This window comes from Amblyomma mixtum, chromosome 5 (genome assembly GCF_055824585.1).
Source record: "Amblyomma mixtum isolate Tamu chromosome 5, ASM5582458v1, whole genome shotgun sequence".
Taxonomy (NCBI): Eukaryota; Metazoa; Arthropoda; class Arachnida; order Ixodida; family Ixodidae; genus Amblyomma; species Amblyomma mixtum.
In genome coordinates, this window is record NC_143016.1 from 28,741,388 (window position 1) to 28,760,191 (window position 18,804).

The 18,804-nt window shown below is 52.1% G+C and overlaps 1 protein-coding gene across 4 annotated transcripts in view; it reads right to left on the reverse strand.

Annotated features, from left to right (window-relative positions):
* The window catches only part of Ca-beta (Calcium channel protein beta subunit), a 119,617-nt gene that overhangs the window by 81,756 nt on the left and 19,057 nt on the right, over nt 1-18,804 (reverse strand). Inside the window, exon 2 of one of the 4 annotated variants that reach the window (XM_089543718.1) lies at nt 15,990-16,070. In XM_089543718.1, the coding sequence (XP_089399844.1) occupies nt 15,990-16,070 (81 nt within the window). Of the gene's footprint in view, nt 1-699; nt 2,074-15,989; nt 16,071-18,804 lie in introns of those variants that run through there. The other 3 variants (XM_089543721.1, XM_089543722.1, XM_089543719.1) reach the window with 3 other exon arrangements.

Here is an 18,804-nt window from a genome sequence, read left to right on the forward strand (position 1 = left end):
GGAGTCGCTCACCTAAGTGCATCGAACAGTGGATTAAGTATTAGGTCTCTTAGACTGCCTTACGCAGCAGTTACGTGCAATGAACTTTGTATCTGCCTCTATATACGACATATTGGTCTCTTCGACAAACTATATTACCTCCTTGTGTCTGACGATTATGCACTCTTCATGCAGTGAACATTGTCAGCCCCTTTGTAGGACACTGGACTTCACCATTTAATATTTTAATATTACTCGTTGCTGCACGTCAGCCAAAACTGAATATGCATTTATTGATTTTTTTCTTTTTTACTTCCTTTACTTTATCGCTTTCTGCACTTCTCTCCTTTCGTCTTTCTCTCCTAATTCCCTTCCCCAAGCATATTAGCATGTAACCGGCTTTTACACGCCGGCTAAAACCATTGCTTTTCATCATAAGATTTCTCTCTCTCTCTCAAAGCCTAGAAGAAGTTCGCGGGACATTTAACATAATCAACAGCACAGATAGGTCAAGCAGAAAATGTGTAGAAAATATGGAAGCATAAATTAACAGAACACCAATCAAACAAATATCCGACAATTAGGACCTCCGAGGTACACCTCGGCCATACTACCAGGGAACCGTCCCCGTCATGTCACGAAGCCTTAAGGACTGGCCGACAGCAATCAGTAAATAAGGTATCAAAATAAGAAGGAAAAAAAAACCCGCGTCATGCCTACCCGTCTCCGGTAAAGCGGCATACGGTATCCATGATCCCGGCGGCTTCTCAAGGATGCCATGGCAGCGACGAATAGTATCCACTCGCACACAGGGCACTAGGTATTCCCTACAAAGAGCCGCGTCAGCTTCCCAGTATCAGAACGATGACGGTACACAGAACTCAGGTGAGGTAACCAAGCCCAACTCGCTGCGAGGCTTCGGCCAACCGGCAGCACTCAACGGCACAGCGCAATGACGACGGCACAAAAAAGCGCCGACAGCGGCTCACGGCACCCTTGGTGACGTCCTCGCCGTTTTTTCCGCTGGCTTCGCGGTTCTCCGAGCGCTGACCGCGACAGCCCTCCCCTGAGAGACGACGATCTCCGCTGAGATGCAGATGCCAGAAGCGTGCCGTGCGCAGTACTCCAAGGTCACTCAGCAAAGCGCTGCCGTAATACTGATCGAGTATGTGTGTTTTGAGTCCAGGAATGGCTAGGGCTTAACCAGCTGAGTCCTACACGCTCCACAGGAATCAACTTTCGGCCAGCGAGGCGGAAAAGAAGAGAACCTGCACCACGCCAGTCCTGTTGTTGCAGGGGTTGAAGAGCGGCGAGCACGACATGGTTGCGTGCTGACACCGGTGAGGCAACCTTACGAGATTAGAAGGCAAGACAGCGGGATGCGCAGGAGCATCGCGCGGGGTATCCGGGGCATGCGGCCACGCTGGCAGCGAGCAATTCCAGTTCAAGGTCAGCCGCAGTAACCAAGAATAGGCGAGGTTCCCCGCACGACACCGGGGCGATGCGCGATAGCGCACCGACTCCTTTCGCCCGACGTCGCTGCCGACGGAAACGAAGCCGCACGGAGAAGGCTCGGCCGCAGGACGCCTCTCCGGGTGGCGCAGGGCACAGTAGTCGGTCGCAGCGCGGTTCCTCCGGGCGCAGTTGAAAGACGGGATCGAGACAGTGCCAAGAGACTCCGTCGACGCGGGACGTGCAGTAGCACGCTCTTCCGTCAGGCTTCGAAGCGCGCGGGCGCCCGCTGGAGTAGTTGCGGACACGACACACCGACGAGGCGCGCACACAGAGAACGACGGTTAGCAGCCCTACTGTTTGGGCACGCCACAGGAGCTGCTGTCTCCGCTCGAAAGAGGGACGCGTCGAAGCCCTGCTTCTTACTCCGGACCGAGACGCGAAAGGAGGCGTGCGCGCCGCGCGCTGCTGCGCCGGGCCGAACAGCGAGGGGCCGCCGTCAGGCGACACTCCTGCTCTACGGCGTCACACAACGACGCCCGGGCGTAATGCAAACTCTCGCGCTCGGCGCAGCTCCTCCTCGGGCCCGGTTTAAAAAAAGTAGCGAGTGAAAAGTAAACGGGCAGCGTGAAAGAGAATGAGCGAAGAAGAAAACGACGCACACAGGACACACGAGCAGATGGGGAGATGTGTGGAAGAGAAGAGGGGGGGGGGGGGGGGGGTGCAGGGACGACAAGACCCGAATTAGAGGGCCCATTAGTCACGAGACCGCGGTCCTCCTCAGTGTCGTGGCGTCGGGCGGGCGGCGTCAGATCGCAAGCAAAAACCCGAAACGACAGAGCGTATAGACGACGACGCCGCAAGAGCGACGCGAAACAAGCAAAACGCGACGGCTCGTTCTCGCGGCGGCGATGGCGGCATACGAAAAGAGAACGGGTCCCCCGAAGAATGGGACGGGGGGACCCGGCGAGAAGAGCGGTGCGGGGCCAAAGCGACCGCGGCAGCAGCGCGCCCGGCGTAGCTGTCACTCCAGCTCCTCTCGGGCAGCGCTGCCAAGTTCTGGCACCGAGTCGTCGCCGTCGTCGTCTTTGGAAAGGGGGCTTTCCAACCGCGCACTGTGGAGCGGAGTCGAAAGAGAAAAATGTCCCCCGTGGAAGTCGATGGGTCGCCGCAAAAGCGCGCGCGGCGAGACTGCACTCGTCTCGTGAGACGAAGTGCGCCAGGCAAAAAACAAAAACAAACAGCACTTCGCCATGCGCGGCGCATTTCAGCGGGACGCAGCTGCGAAGAGCTGCTCGTCTAGCTGCGCAGGTTACAGAGAAACGAATGCGCTTCGTTTCGACACCGCGTGACGGATACGTGCGCACAACAACCGACGAGCGCTGTCCGCTGTCCATCACTGAACAGCCGGAGTTTTTATAACAATCTACCAGCCGCGGTGGCTCAATACGACTATGGCGTTTAGATGCAGAACCCAAGACCGCGAGTTCGAATCCGGCCGCAGGCAATGCACTGCATTGCATCTGCATTCAGATGGAACCAACCTGAGATTCAAAACCGTCGAGTACAGTCGTGGTCGAAATTAATTCAGAGCCCGCTACAGCGCCATGCCCGACAGTCGACAGTGTTCCTTTGGCAGGTAAAAATTAATCACTCATTAATACGACGTTTGGAGACTGGAAAAACGCTCAAAACAGGTAGCGTTGTTCACCGACGTAAACAGTAAGCGCCAATATCAGAGCTATGCGTCCATGCAAACCACCTCAACGACTCGAACCTTAGGGTCGCCAAAAGAGGAGCTTAGGAAAGAGCAAAAAACGTGATGAAGCCGCATTATAGCCTTCTGCCTTGACACACCGGTGAAGCGAGTTAGTGCCGCGATCTGTTTCATTATGAGAAACAATGCAGTCCAGAATACTGCACAGTTAAGGTCCGGTTAAATCATTTCTGACGAAAGCTCCTGCATGATTCGGATGGCGAAACGGCGGCAACACGAAGATAAGGGAAGAACATGGCAACCTTGCTGCACGCCCTCCTTTTGTAGAAACAAATGAAAGCTGGTTTCCAAGCACCTAATCACTCAACACAGTGTTGCTTGAGTTCTGCCAACCGCATTGCCGTACATGCTCTGATGGCATAGCATTACGACCAACTCTTCTAGCGCTCATAGAGAGGCCACTTTAATTGGTTCTCACACTCTGTTTTCTCCGAACATGTCGCGAACGTGCAGTCACGTATTGATACCGCAGCATCACGAAGTTCGCAGCAAATGAGCGTAATTAAGACTCATCCACGGCGTTTCGAAGCAAGAACCTACTAACCAGCGAACGCCCACCATCCTCAGAAAAGGAATCTCGCACAGTGCCAGTTTTTAAACGGATTTAAACACCCTGCACAATCAGATATCTGGTGTGAACGCTGCGCCACGGACTGCCACAGCCACGAAGTTATCAGTTCCAATTACAAAATCTAGGCGCACGCAGCTAAGAGCCTCCCCAGGCACTACGTTGGCGTTCCTAACCCGCCTACACATGGGGCTTTAAGATCGAGCGCTGGCATCAAGCATGGCGCCTCTGACCGCATCTTACTGATGTTCACACCGTACCGTTATTGCTCATGGAGACAATAACACAGTTCACGCCTATGAATGTAAGGACACCTGGATAATAGCGCAGTGATTACGTGCTGCGAGGGCACCCCTAACATGCATGCGCCTACACATTTCCTTTATTGTAACAAAAGCTAGCATCAGCAAGAAGCTGTACCTGGCTCCACAAAAGGAGGTTCGAGGGTGCTGCACAGCGAGTAGGAACTGCCGCGCTGGAAAACTTCAAACACACATCCAAGTGTATTGCTTTTCTGGCAGTATTACAAAAGCAACGGTAAAAAAAAAAGGACGTCGGGGAAGATCAAAGACCCGTGAGTGGCAGCATCGGAATCTTCGGATTTCAGCGCCGTCGCACGGGTGTCTTGCTTCCGCGGTGACAGGTCATTCCAGACGAGGCCCGAATCCAACCGGCGCAGACCGGCTGCTGACGTCAGTGGTGACGCCATCGATGCGCCCGCGCCCCCGTTTTGGACTGAAGCCAATCTGCCAAACCCCTGGCGATTATCCGACGCTTCTTCCCTCTCTCCCCTAGGGTGCCTAGCGCCATCTGGGGACCAGCGCCCGAAACGTTCAACCCAAGCCTCCACTTCCCCTCGGCTTCGACACGAGAAGGAGCTGGTGTCGAAGCGCGCACTCGTCGAAGTCGCGGGACGCAATACGCAATACGCACGAGCAAGGCAAACGCATAGTGTAATATAGAAGTAAAGAGCGGACACTCCCGTAGGCCCCAGCGGCCGACTTTTGTGCACAGCGCACCTAGCGGACCCGGGGAAACGCACTGGCCTCAAAGATGATAGACGTTAACAGGAATCTTGGAGGCTCTACTTTCATTGCGTCTTGTGCGTTCTCCACTCTCGCGGAGGAGGCGGTGTCACATTGCCCAGCTGAGCAGCCGGCCACCAGCGTGACGATTACGGAGCACGCAACGATTATCCAGGTTTCGACGTGCAACGCTCGTCAAAAACGTTTGGTTTTGATCGCTTGCCTGGACGCCGCGGCGAACACGTCACCCACAAGCCGCAAAGGCGTTATGCCACGCAACGCGTGCGCTTGGCAAGCGGCAGTGAACCTACTACGTGCATTCTGTCAGGGTGACAATGAGCGCATCAGTCACTCCGCAGAAGGAAGCCAAGACATGCCAAGACCATACTCTTTTTCTTTTTTTTTATTTGCACGTTCAGTGCCATCTGGCGGAAACGGGGAAGCGCCGAACTCGGCCGCGAAAGGGCCCGAGTGTCCGCTCTTTACTTTTTTGTTACTCTATGGCAAACGCTCGGAAGAAACGGCCATACAAAAGCACCAAGGCGCATGTGACGTGCACTTCCCGCTGTGGTTCACTGGTTATGGCATTTTGATGCCGGACGCGAGGTTAGAAAACTTTGTAGCTGTACTTCGCGGAACAGTGTTAGTGCTTCTCTATTTCTGCTACAAAAGACCACGCACAGTGCTTCGTACAACGACGACACCGCGTACTGAATGAAGGTCAGGCTCACTAAAGAATAATATATTTATTCCACTGAAACCTTCGGTGCACCCAGCTAGCGTCCTATGCCGATCATGTTGAAGGTAAACTTAAAGACGAACTGCAACGAAATTCTTCGCTCTATTAAAGTACTTTCCTTTTCTAGCGACATATAAAAAATTAAAAAAAAAATTCGGCACAGACACTTCAGACAGTTTACGTGTGGGATTGCGAAAGCAACACTGTCCCTGGATGCACTGACACCACACGCACACCACCCACCCACACACGCGCGCGCACGTATGACGCCATCCGCAAAGCTGTACGACGAACGGTTGCATCACAGTTTTGATGCGAAAGTCTGGGAACGCATACAATTGAAGATGCATATGTCGTCGATTCGAATCCCTGTCGCAAGCTAGCTTCTAACTTGACTAGCACGTGTATGTAAGGTAGATGCAATGAGAAATCGTGTGACACCACCCGAAACGCTGTGTGACAAACGGTTGCGTCACAATTTTAGCACGAATGTTGTCGGGAAAACTAGCGCCACATGGACGCCGGCCAGGGGCGAGTGTATATAGACGAATGACATGTACAATATTGCCTGAAGTGGAGGTGCTCGGCTTATGTGCGTAATACGGCCGCCTGATGACGTCATGCTATCTTGCCATAGCTGGGATTTTCTGCACTGCCGTGAGTACACACACACGCCGCCGGCTTTTCTCCTAATGGGACTAGTAATGCTTTCGCGTTAATACAAGAGATGAGATTTATAACAGAAAGGGGCGCGGAAGTCAGGACTCGCCAAAATCGCCGTTTTACAAACTGAAATTATGAAAAGGGCGGTCATTACGAAGTCCCGGAAATGACGCAAAAACGGAAGCGTTCGGAACCACTCAGACTCGTAGTTGCGGCTTTCCGGCGGCTCACTGTTTCTCGCATAGAAACCGCAACGAATTTACAGCATTGCGAATGAGTGCCCCCGAACAGGGACCACTTTTTGTTCCCCGGCGTCTACTTTGGTCCATTTGCTACCGACGGATGATGACGCTGCTGTCATATTAGTCAAGAAAAAAGCGGCCTTTTTCCCGTCAAAGGACCGCCTTCCAGCCAATAGCATCGACCGATTCTCATGAACCTGCTAGCAGGAATAGCAAGACAATGCTTGGAGTGGCGTGATAATGAAGAGAGGAAGGGGGGGGGGGGGGGGGGGGCTATCCCCTTTCATCTGCCACTTCTTGCACTGTCACGCTAGTTCATGCGAACCGGCCGACGCCATTGGCTGGAAGAGTGTCGGGGAAAAGCCGCTTTTTTCTTGATTTGTATCCGACTATGGTTTACAGATTGTCACCATCATCATCATTGCGAAAAAAAAAGTTTTTCGGCTCGAACCGGCTCACATGCTGCAGACTTTCAGCTTTTGTGATCAAACTATAGGCGAGAACACCACCAGAACGACACGTGAAAGAAAAATATCGCCATATTGCGGGCAACGTTAGCTCAGTTTGCCGCACTTCGGAAGCACTTCGGAAGCGCATGCGGCGTGCGCGTTCGTCTGTGTCTTGCACAGTCGAGCCCCCGATGTCTTCACAGCGTGTTTAAACGTTAATCACCGCTAAAATTTCGAAGACCTTTGCCACAGAAACCAAATCTAGGATCGCCGAGCCGCAATTTAGCTTCCAGCCTTTAACTGCAAGCCGTCCGTAATCCGTCCACTCACAATGGGTGGCCTGGAACTCGGGTTCCCGTACTCAAGTCGTATCCGGTAAGTTCCATAATTACAATACATGCCACCAGGCGCACGCGTCGGCTGCTACGAAGCTTTTTAGACGCCTGTAAGTACACGCTTTAAGCTATCTAACAAGCGTGGAAATTTGTGACGACATATCTAGAAGCATTTCAGCCAAACCGAAATTTCGCCGCACTTGGCCTTCAAATGGCAAGCAGGGCAACTACGCTGATAAAAGAAAAATCGAAAAAAAAAGACAGGGTTTCGACGTAGTCAGACCGAGTAGACGTGCGAAAGCATGTGTTTAGCCTGAGTGGCTCATAGTCTTGCTTTGATGGGCGTCAGCACGTCTGGCGACGACATTATAAACTCAGGTTGAGCTCTAATCGAGGTTAAGCTGATCTGATCCGTTCGCGCCGCAGGTGAAAGTTGACGAAGACAACGATGCGCAACGCAGAGCACAAAAGTGTGTTGCTGGTTGGCACGAGGCGCGATCGGCTGCGGCGATAGCATAGTGATCTCGTGCAGCGGCTAGCGAAGCTGATCTCTTCGCGCCGCCACGGCTTCGCAGCTATATTTATTTTGTTTATTTTTTATTGCAGGTGAAGGTGAATGTCAAAGCTTCGGCGATGCCCCGGATTTTGCAGCTTTGGCCGCAAAGTAGAGTATTCGCTCTAAAAGGCAAGAACCCTGCGTGACCACGTCGTGCTTGCCTCAAGCGTCGGCGATGGCCTCGCTGGGTCAAAGATTTCCTCATCGGCGGCAGCCTCGCGTAACGCTTGGCGCTGGTTCACAAATATTCATTCTTTACCCACGTGCCCCCCGCTGGATGCTCTTCTGAAGCCCTCAAAAGACAACTTCACAGTTACACCAGGGTTACTCCATGAGGACGTCGCGGCGATCTTTAACGAGCACCATAACCTCAGTTGACGAGCGCTCCTGCCATTCCGCCAACAGATGAGAGAACACTGCGGTCGGGGATCGAACCTATACGACCTTGTAGCAGAGCGGCAAAGCCACCTAGGCGGGTCATCTTGCACAGCAGGCGTTGTTCCACAAATCTAGAGGAAGGAATTGCAAATAGCTACAAGGTTTATTTCTTTCCTGTCGATCTTATTCGCTCTGTTGTCTGTCGTGCATGCTTGCCATTAACACAAACCGCAGGATTATGAGCGACGATAGACGGTGCATCAAGCGGCTGCTCTGTACGCAGACGCTTCTGACGTCCCGGCGTCCGCATATTTCTCACGCCTTAAATAGCAAGTTCCGTAAGGTCGCCGCCGGCTTCCCTCGGGAAAAGTCACGGCGTTAACGTCATTTCCACGCTGACCCAAAACAATTATTGCCGCGAGCCACCAAAGGCCGCCAGAATAAAAATGACACGCGCTATAGGCTTCCCCGAGACCGTATTTTTTGCCGCTGGCAATTCAAACTCAGACGTACGCCAGAAAGATGTATGTTCTAAAGTGTTCTTAGACATCTATAGCTTAATTCAGTAGAGCCATTGAAATTGAGGTCTTCGATTGCAGCACTTTTTTTTTTCTAGGACAGACGTTCTCTCCAATCACGCCACACAATCAGACAACTCAGAGCTGTTCCTATCCTCAAAGCAAAAATTGTTTTACGAATACGCATTGAGAAATGGTGGTTTAGAGCAAACTCTATTAAACGCCCCACGGTAAAGGAAAGGCAGCTTGAAGCTGCACAAGTATAACCTAGAATATCAAACACTATATAACGAAGAACGATAAAGGCTGTTCGTACAGGAAGGCCCGCCGGTACACCAAAGAGAGATTTCAAACCCCAGCCGACCGAAACATAGCCCGAGGCGTTTCGTTTTTTAATGCGAAAACAATATAGGTGCCGTTAGCACAAAAGTAGCCGTCCGTCGGTGTCCATGGCACGAAATTCCTGTGATGTCACCATGCTCTCGAATGACGCCACCAATAGACCATACGTTAGTGACGTCTACAGCAAAGAAAAAAATGTTTACTCCGAAGGTGCAGGGAATTGAAAAAAGGGCCTTCAGATTGCGAGGCGAGAACGCAACCTATGGGCCAAAAAAACCGCGTCCCTTCTTGGAGAATAAAGGCGAACTTAGTTTATGCGTTTCCTTACAACTGTGTGCTAATGAGTAGGCGTCTCATTACAAAGGAATGAATCTTCAATGAACCTCGCAGCGGAGCTAACGCCAACCAAGACACCTCCGCAAAATTATTAAGCGGGCTCTGGACCTCCCCGTGACCACCTCCAACAAGCGCCTCCTGGGGCTGGGCATGGTGAACACATTTCGGGAGCTCCGGGAAGCTCACTTGACCAACCAATACACACGTCTCTCGAAGACATCGTCGGGTCGCCGCCTTCTTGCCCGACTACACATCCAACACACCACTCTCATGGAAGAGCGCGTACGTATTCCATCCCAGTGGAGATGCGCCCTCCACGTGCGCCCTCTTCCCGCGAACATGAACCGTGAGGACCATAATGGCCGGCGCCTGGCGCGGGCGGAAGCCCTGGCCCGCCCCTATGGATCGAAACCCGGCGTATTCTACGTGGATGCCTCCGGCCCCCACCATGGGGGATGGTTCACGGCCGCAGTCGTCCACGAATCCAAAACAGTGAACGGCCTTACTTTCCGAGCCCGTGACATAACACACACGGAGGAGGTCGCCATTGCGTTGGCTGCATCTCATTCCAATTCAAAAACAATTATTTCCGACTCGCGAGGGGCATGTCGGAACGCTGGGTACCGTATCTAACCTACCGCATTCTCCAAAACAGCGTCTATAAAGGGGACCCCGCTCACCGGCGTATCGTTTGGGCTCCTGCTCACATGGGCCTTGAGGGAAATGAGGCAGCTGACGCCGCCGCCCGCGCGCTCTCTCACCGGACATTCCCCTCCGAACCCGACGATCAGGAACTCGAATTCACTCCAGCTTAATCGTTTAAAGACATTTCTTTACTTTATCAATCTGGCCATAGTATTTATCCCCGCCCGTGTAAAGGTCTCTCAAAGGCGGAGGAGCGGCTTCTGCTTCGCCTATATACAAATACTTTGCTGTGCCCGGCAGCTCTAAAACACTTTGACCCTTCTTTCTCTGGCAGCTGTCCGCACTGTGCGGAGAAATCTTCGGACATCTACCACATGGTGTGGGCCTGCCCCTCCAACCCTGCTATCCCCCCTCACCCCAACCCAACCCGGGAGGACTGGGAGGCGACCCTGCTCGGCTGCTCTGACCTGCAGGCCCAACGGGCCCTGGTCGCGCGAGCCCGGGCAGCGGCCGACGCCACTGGGGTCCCGAACTAGAGACCTCCACCTAGTACTTGTGAGGGCTGGCCCCCTTTGGGTCAGCTCATACCTCACCTCCCGAAGTTTATCCGTAAATAAATGTTTTCCACCACCACAACCAAGACAATGATTTCGCATTCAAAAGCACGTATAGGCAGTCGTTAATTTTTTTTTTTTTTATAACTTCGATCACGTCGAAAACGTGTGTGTGGTGGCACATAGAAAACGGTGTTTTCTAAGAGGAAAGTTCGGGAGAGCAACGAAAGATGTCAAACTTTTAGCATACAAATCTCGACTGTCCCTTGAATATGTATCTATGGTCTCCTCACCAAAAGATTCTTTCAACTGAAATAGAAAAGGTTCAAAAACGTGCGGCGAGATTTATTTGCTCAAAATATGGGAAAACAGATTCGGTAACGAAGATGTTAAACTCATGCAGTCTAGAAACATTAGAAAAAAGACGTAACAAGCAGAGATTAAAAATAATTTACCAAATCATTCACGGTGAAGTTATCACCTAAAGAAAAATATCTGCAGCTTCCAGGTAGACTGAGCTCCCGTCTTAATCACCACAAAGCGATTCCGCCGTACTTGACCCGAACTAACGTCTTTCGCTGCTCATTCTTTCCGGATGCTATTGAGCACTGGAATAAACTGCCCGCTCACGTTGCTGAGTCTACAGGTGTCCTCTGTGTGTCTGTGAGTCTGTGTGTCCTCTTGCTTCGTCTTTCGTCTTGTTCGCGCTGTACCCTCCCACGGTGTAGCGGCATTCCTGAATGCACTTGGGGTTTCCGTCTAGGCACGGGATTCCTGTAGATGTGCGCGTAATTGATTGTCAAATATTTCGTTTTTTATAGCAGGTGGCTCTACAGTGGTGTGAGTTGCGTTGCGTTTCTATGCTTTCTTGTATTGTATGCTCGAAGAGGCTTGTTCACATCTTGGTTCATTCTTGTTTATATGTGCAATTTTTTCTTCATTTTCCCTCCCTGTAATGACCCTCAAATGAGGGTTGACAGTATTCATAAACAAATAAATTAAAACTTGTTTCACGTTTGACTCAATCGGCAGCGGGAACTCCCCTATAAGGTACGCTGGCTCACTGTCGCCGAAACCTGTACTATAGGAAGTCTACAAACTTGGCTAGTTGGTTGCGTGCTGTACTTACGTATTGAGACGAACAGTTTTTTTATTATTTTCTGCGCATTCATTTTGATAGTTGCCCGTAAAAAGGAAACCATACCACTAATAAACAACTGAAGCTCGTGCACGGCGTCCCCTGTTTGCCTCAGTGGAGAAGTGCAGCGCTCTTCACACACCCTCACCCGCACTCCGTCCCACAGTCCAAAACGCTCAGAGGAATTCACGTATCGTAACCGGCTCGTGCTCGTTACCTCCGATGCCGATTTTTGAACATTCGGATCCTGACTGACTGGTCGGAAGTTATAGCTTCCGTACCGGTGCTAACAAAACTTGAGGCACGGTGTGGCTAATGTTGTTTGAAGTGAAACTGCGAGATTTTCACCCCCATGAAAAGAAAAGCACGCGGAATGCATCCGTGATTTCCAGCTCACAACCGCCGTTTTCGCCTTGGACGGCAGCCTGTCGGAAATTCATTACGGGACGCGCCACAATAGGATCAAGTTCGTCAGCGGCCGAGCGCGAGCAATCAATCCGTCGATGAGCGGGCGGCTTCAAAACATCGTCGGAATTCCAAGCAGTAACAAGGAAGAAGGGGGGCGTGCGGTGCGCTGGAAGGGGCTCGCGAGAGAATCAGCTAAGTAAAAAAAAAAAAAGAAAGCAGCGAGAAAGACGGAATTAAAAGGACGCCGGCGAAGAAGGGATCCCGACGAATCAGCGAGCGGCGCGCACTCGGTCCAAATTGGGTAACGAGCCAGCAGAGGCCGCTTCATGCACTCCACCTGCGATGAATCACCTGTTTACAGCGGCGCTACGCAATGCGCAGAAACGCAGCCTCGAGTACCGGCGGGCAGGGAAGCCCGTCGCGTACCTAATCCGCGCTGCCCGCTCGCCCGCGAAGCAGGGCGGCCGAAAACAAAGCGGCCGCCAGCATCAGCAAGCAGGCCGGAGGGCCTTTATGGGAAGCCCCCCGCAGCACACTCATCTCGAGGATAAAGAGAAGCGGCAGATAGAGGGCCGGGAACAGAGGCGAAAGCGGCACGGCAAGGAGGTGCGCGCCGGAAGCGCATCTCGGGGTCGGCTGCCCCTCGCAGCTCGATGGAAGCAAGCAGCCGCGCGGAGAAGCCGGCCAGCTGCCACGACCAGCCGCGGCGGCGACGGACGAGATGTGTCCGACAGCAGCCGTCCCCAGGCGCGCCGACGCCGCTGCCAGACCCGATCTCGGTTCCCGAGGGGGACGCGAACCCCGGCGCCAGCCCTGCGGCCCGCCCGCCTGCCTCTACTCGGTCACCCCCTCCTCTCGTAGGCGACGGCGGCGTCGAAATGAGCTTGTTATGGGGCCAAACCGCCGCCTACGATGAGTGCGCGAACATGGCAGCCGCAGAGACGGAGCAGCGAAGAAGAGCTCGCGCCTCTCTTCCTTTTTGCCGACCACTGGTGTCCCGTCTTCCCAGAAATAAATTCGCTATGCAACGCTGCACCGAACCACTCGCTCGCGTGGCGCTCTTGTGATTTACGACTTCACCGTAAACACGAAGGAACGATGCGCGCCGAAGGAGGTTGGGGCGCCACCAATTTGCCGTCATAACACTTGGGAAAATCACGCTCCCCCATCGACAGTTAACGGGGGTGTCGCCCTGCACGCAAGGAATTAGAATGAAATGCTTCTCGAATAATGATGTTCGTCCTCTAGGACAGCGCGGTCCCCCCCCCCACCCCCCAAAAAAAAAAAAAAGAAACGAAAAAATTGGGCACCACTCTTCCTCCTCTTACAAATGAAAATTGTTCTTTGCAGACAACGCAGAAAAAAAAAAAGAAAAACATCCGATAGACGCAGCCTCGTCGAAGTTACCAAACTGCACCACATTCGTCCTTGTGTTGCTGCTTGGTAACTTCGACGAGTTGACGACTGCCTTCGTCAGAAAACTCGCATCAATGCGATGCCAGTGCGCCTTTCTCCGAGCGCTCCGCCGGCCGCGGGAAAACATTTGGGCAGCTATACAAGAATATATGCGTTCCATTACAACAGGCGCCTTGGAAGTGGACGCTCAGTTCCGGCGGTTCCCGGCGCGCGGTGCCCTCGCATACAGACCCCTCCTACACTTTTAGTGCTGCGCAGGACAGGAAGTACGCGGCGAAGGGACTCAGGGTGAGTGCGTGGCCACGCACGCGAAGTCAACGTCAGCGCGAGTCCGAGACACTCAGATGTGCTCCGAGGACGACACTGGCCGAAAGTGACCACTTCCCCAGCACACAAAGGATAAGAGTGCGACAGAACGACGGCGGGGCAAAACGAGGACTGGCGAGCAAAAAGAAGGTCCGGGATGGCGAACGTGGGTTTTCTTCCCCATGCAGCACCAGTCACAGCCGCGGAACTTGGAAGGAAAGGGTGTGCCGCTCCTGTGAGCCTCATCAGCAAAAGCGGTGTGCAAGCCGCACATCGGATGACACGACAAAAAAAGCACGCCGCCTGGTAAACAGAGAACCGAAGCGGTGAGCTCGTTGTAAAAGGTCGCGGTCTGGTCTCTGTGATGCCTTAATGTGCCTCGTCTCCTAACAAAGACAGCATCCATTCGTCCCGAGATACTTTCGTACGGCCCACCTAAGGGCGCACAATTATGCAATTTACTTCAACTAGTCGGTTAGCGCCAGGCATACCTAATGTTCACCACGTGTTACGAGGTTGTAACAGCGCCTAGCCTTCGGAAGAATTTTGAGCTTTTGCGGAGTGTTCGCCCTTGGTGAAATGCTCGCAAGCGTGCGCGTCCTCATCCCTCAATTTGAAACCACCAAGGTGACATAACTCACGCGAACACGCCATTGCAAAGCCGCCAATAAACCTGAAGTCGCGCGCTCGGATAGTCGCGTTTCATTCGTCGAGCTTCAAACGTTTACCGTCAACAACAAATGAAACGGGGACAAGAAAACTCGAACGCCAACACAAAAACACTAGCTCCTGGAGAGTAAATACAACCGATGCTGATTAACGGTTCGCCCCTTCGAAGCGAAGTCAACCTGCGTCGATATTCAGCTTTCCCAGGCTAAAACCTCCTCATTTTGCTATTCATGTTTAAACTGTCTTGCTCGCGTTTCATCTGCTACTGACAATACGTCGCGCCGCGATCTCCTAACGGGCCACTGCTGCGCGTATAGACGCAAAGCCGGGCCCACGACGGCACGCGGCTGCGGCGCCCTGTGCGAGCGTGGGCAGCGCGCTTCCTTCTTCCCGGCGAGCGTTGCCGGGGCAACGAGTCCCTCAGCCCCGAGTCAACGTGGGATGCCAATAAAATTACCCCCCCGACTCGTGCCATGCCCACTTGTGGACAGCAGCAGAAGCAGCGGCGTTCCGCTGTTTACAGCTGCCGGCCCGGCGGGAGTCCCGAGACCGCCAGAGCGGCGACCGGCCAGTCGTTATACGCGCCGAAGGACGAAGGGGGGCGACACCGAACACCGTCCGCCGAGGGCGCCCAGCCGAAGCCGTCCACGCCGCCGAAAGTAACGAGCCCGCAATAAAAGTGCGGTGCAGACTTGGCGCCATCTTATATCGAAGACCTTAACCAGCTGCTCCGACCGAGCGATACGTGTGTGGCCCGAAATAGCCAGCCACGCCCGCGAGCGTGATTATTCGACGATGAATTCCGGTTCAGTTCCTCGCCGATTCCGCGCACGTTAGCGAAAAACGAATGCACATTAGCGGTAGTCACAGTTTATTTACGTCTGCTATGAACAGAAGTACTTAACACGGCGCCGCATGCACAGGCTGAAACTAGCGGAGGAGCTTCACTGACAGCATAAAGGGAAGAATACGAAGATTGGTAAAGGCAATGTTGACACCCGAAATTTTGCCCGCGATGAGGAACGGTTTAGAATATGCGTACATTCTTTGAGCTTTACATCATATGCATCAGAGGAATCAGCATCAAATAAGAATCAAGCTAGAACGAAGAGAGGAAAGTGATAACGAAACTAATCGAAGCCACGCTATCGAATAAAAACAGAAACAAACAGAGCAAAGCAAATCAATGCAAACGCGGAAAGGCAGCAGCAATTGTAAGAGCAAACGTATTCAAAGGCGAAGTACCGACGCCTTGTACGTGGTCAGGTAATCAACCGCGCTAGCAAGTACAGACAACAAAGACAAGGTAAGAAGGCGTCAAAGTATCCACAGAAACGAAAAATAAAGCAAGATCGAGGGTTCCATTATTTCGGGTCAGTGGCATGCACCACTCAGGCTCGCGCGTGTCCGAGAGGACGTGAAAAAAAAAAAGAAAGAAAGAAAAGGACACACAGATGTGACAAACAAGGGCGTGTCACCGCGCCCCGTACTCACCTGCCTGGCGAAGCTGTTCGAACTGTCTGAGAAGTTCCCGTCGGGGTGCCGGATGCGTTCGCGTCTCTTGTTGACAGATGCCTGCCAAACGGAAAGAGAGAAATAAAAACAAGAGTGAGGATAAAGAACGCACGAGACTCGCGAAGAAAATCAGCTGGGCGTTAAAAGAAAAACAAGCAAAATGTAGACAAAGAATCTCGAGGGCTGACAACATCCCAACTCGACCAAATATAACAAGTGCGCCAGACTCGCAAGCGGCACGCGTCTAGGGGGACGTCGGCAAGCAAACTTCGCTTCACTTCGACGTCGTGAGCGACAACCGCAACGCTGATGTTTGCAAGCTGCTGTTCTGTACTTTCTACACCTTCAACAACCCCGCCAATAAAACAGTACAAGGCAAGGTGACAAAGTAAAAATACCGCCCCCCCCCCCCCCCCCAACCCCCCGTTTTATCTTTTTTTTTCGAGTTTCGCGGAAATCAGCGGAGAATGGTGCACCTCCCAAGCCCATAGCCAGACCAAACGGTCTACTAAGTACGATTATAATGTTTCAGCATAATAATAACCAGAAAATCAAATCATAATAACCGCCGGCGGCCGACAGCCGAGGTATGTTTACTGCGGGACAAAGACATTTCCTAATAATCGCCCCGCCTCCCCCCCCCCCACCAATCAGCCCTCGGCCACCCTACCTTGGCGAGTACCTGAGCTACGGGTTAGTTCCGCAGATGGAAAGGAGAGCAAAGGATACACTCTGCGAGCGCACACAAATGAGAGCTATCGACAAGTGAAAAGAATAGCGTTCTCCGCCCCGCTTCTATGCCCCAGCGCGAGCGCAGATGGGAGCTCAGGTTCTCAAAGCGTACTTTTCCTCTCAACACAAAACCATACTACGACCAGGTAAGTCAGGCGCGACCAAATCTTAAACTTCTTGGGATCAGGCAATTCAGGGACTACGCCTAACGATTTTCTTTTTTCTTTTTGCAATCAGTAACACTAGCGAATGCTGCTTCAGCTAGCGCTGTTACGACCGCATCTAATGATTCCGTGCTCAGATCTCAGTTCCGTGCTCAGGCTATTTAGCCACCTAATCTACGCCGGCTGGTCACCCACAGGGAAGACCAAAACATATTATTGGCGCTGCATTTCCGGACAGTATTGGACATCGAGGTACGCCACTAGCCATGACGCCTTTGTTACACGCCGAGAGTCGGCCTGTCAGAACCAGTGAAAGTCTTTTGACACCACTCCACCTGTGCCTGCTTCCCAGCCTCAGTCAAATTGTGTGGCACTGTGCGACACGAAACTTTCGTCAGGTGAAAGTCATGATGATGATGATCATCATCATCAGCCTGACTACGCCCACTGCAGGGCAAAGGCCTCTCCCATGTCTCTCCAATTAACCCTGTCCTGTGCCAGCTGCGGCCACCGTATTCCCGGAAACATCTTAATCTCATCCGCCCACCTAACTTTCTGCCGCCCCCTGCTACGTTTGCCTTCTCTTGGAATCCACTCCGTTACCCCTAAGGACCAGCGGTTATCTGCCTTCGCATTACATGCCCTGCCCAAGCCCACTTCTTCCTCTTGAATTCCACTAGGATGTCATTAACACGCGTTTGTTCCCTCACCCACTCTGCCGGCTTCCGGTCTCTTAACATTACACCGATTATTTTTCTTTCCATAGCTCGCTGCGTTGCCCTTAAATTAAGCTGCACCCTTTTCGTTAGCCTAAATAGGTGAGTACCTGTAAGATACGCGTACAGATGTTCTATACTTTTCTCTTCATGACCAGGGAAAACCTGCCATATGCGCTCCACCCCATTCTTATTCTTCTAGTTATCTCCCTCTCATGATCCGGATCAGCGGTCACTACCTGCCCTCAGTAGACGTAACCCCCTACCACTTCCAGCACCTCGCTACCAATTGTAAACGGCTGTTCCCTTGCGAGACTGTTGAACATTACTTTGGCTTTCAGCGTGTTATTTTTTAGACCCACCGTTCTGTGCTGCCTAACTGATTAATCATGCTATTCAGTTCATCTCCTGAGTGACTTAGCAACCTAAGCGCATAATGTCATCAGTATATCGCAGGTTACTTAGGTATTCTCCATAACTATTATCCCCAACTGTTCCCAATCCAGGCCTCGGAACACCTCCTGTAAACAGGCGATGAATAGCATTGGCGCGATCGTGTCTCTTTGCCTTCATTAAAGGCATTTTATGGCTGAGTTTATGGAGGACTACGGTAGCTGCGCATTCGTTATAGACATCTTCCAGCATTTTCACATAACACTCTTCTACAACATGATTCCGCAGTATCTGTATGACTGGTGAGGTTTCCATTGAGTCAAATGCTTTATCGTAATCAATAAAGCCTTATACACGGGTCGGTTATGTTCATCGCATTTCTCTACCACCTGACTGATAGTGTGAATATGGTCTACTGTCGAATATGCTTTACGAAAGCTTGCGTGATCCTTTGGTTGACTGAAGTCTAAGTTTGTCCTGACTCTATCAGCGATTACCTTAGTAAATACCTTGTAAGCAACGGACAGTAAGCTGATCGGTCTGTAATTTTTCAAGTCCTTAACGTCTCCTTTCTAATTAATTAAGGTAATTTTAGCGTTCTTCCAAGCTTCTGGGACGCTTGAAGTCATAAGGCATTGCGCATACAGGGTGGCCAGTTTTTCTAGCACAATCTCCCCTCCGCCCTTCAACAGATCTGCTGTTACCTGATTCTCATCACTGCTTTCCTCATCTGCATTGCTCGTCCCAAGGCTTTCTTTACTTCTTTCGTTACAGACGGGATGTCCCATT